General features: G+C 42.0%; 1 protein-coding gene across 1 annotated transcript in view; it reads right to left on the reverse strand.

Annotated features, from left to right (window-relative positions):
* LOC119581756 (endothelin-converting enzyme 2-like) overlaps window positions 1–524 on the reverse strand; it is a 106,974-nt gene that overhangs the window by 6,412 nt on the left and 100,038 nt on the right. The window contains exon 11 of the mRNA XM_037929889.1: window positions 263–438. Within this exon, the coding sequence (XP_037785817.1) occupies window positions 263–438 (176 nt within the window). The remainder of the gene's footprint in view (window positions 1–262; window positions 439–524) is intronic.

Genomic DNA, 524 nt, shown 5'->3' on the forward strand with positions numbered 1-524 from the left:
AATCCCTGAATAATCAAATAATAAAAAAACGGAATAATCAAATAACGAAAAAAATATATATAAATCCCTGACCAATCAAACAACAACGTAAAAAACAAAAAACAAAAAATCCCCAACTAATCAGGTAACCAAGTTTTTAAAAAATCCCCTAAATAATCAAATAACGAAAAAAAAAAAAAAAATCCCAGACGAATCAAACAACAACGTAAAAAACAAAACAAAATCCCCCCCAAAAATCCCCGACTAATCAGGAATTACCCACATGGGGTAATTGCGGTGGAAGAGCGGCGGGTTGAGCAGCTGCGGCGGAATCACGACTTTGTTCGCCTCGTGGATGTACGACACCGCCTCGTCCGAAAGCGCGTCCATCCACTTCGACTCTGGCATCGGCTCGATCAGTTTCATCTCCAGCTGGCGTTGGGCGTTTCGGATGGAGTCCTTGGGGGGGGGGAGGGGGGAGAAGAAGGGTGTTTTCGGTTTAGAATTGGTTGATTTTTTTCGTTTGTTTTGTGTGTGTTCGGATA

The sequence above is a fragment of the Penaeus monodon genome, chromosome 15 (assembly GCF_015228065.2).
Source record: "Penaeus monodon isolate SGIC_2016 chromosome 15, NSTDA_Pmon_1, whole genome shotgun sequence".
NCBI lineage: Eukaryota > Metazoa > Arthropoda > Malacostraca > Decapoda > Penaeidae > Penaeus > Penaeus monodon.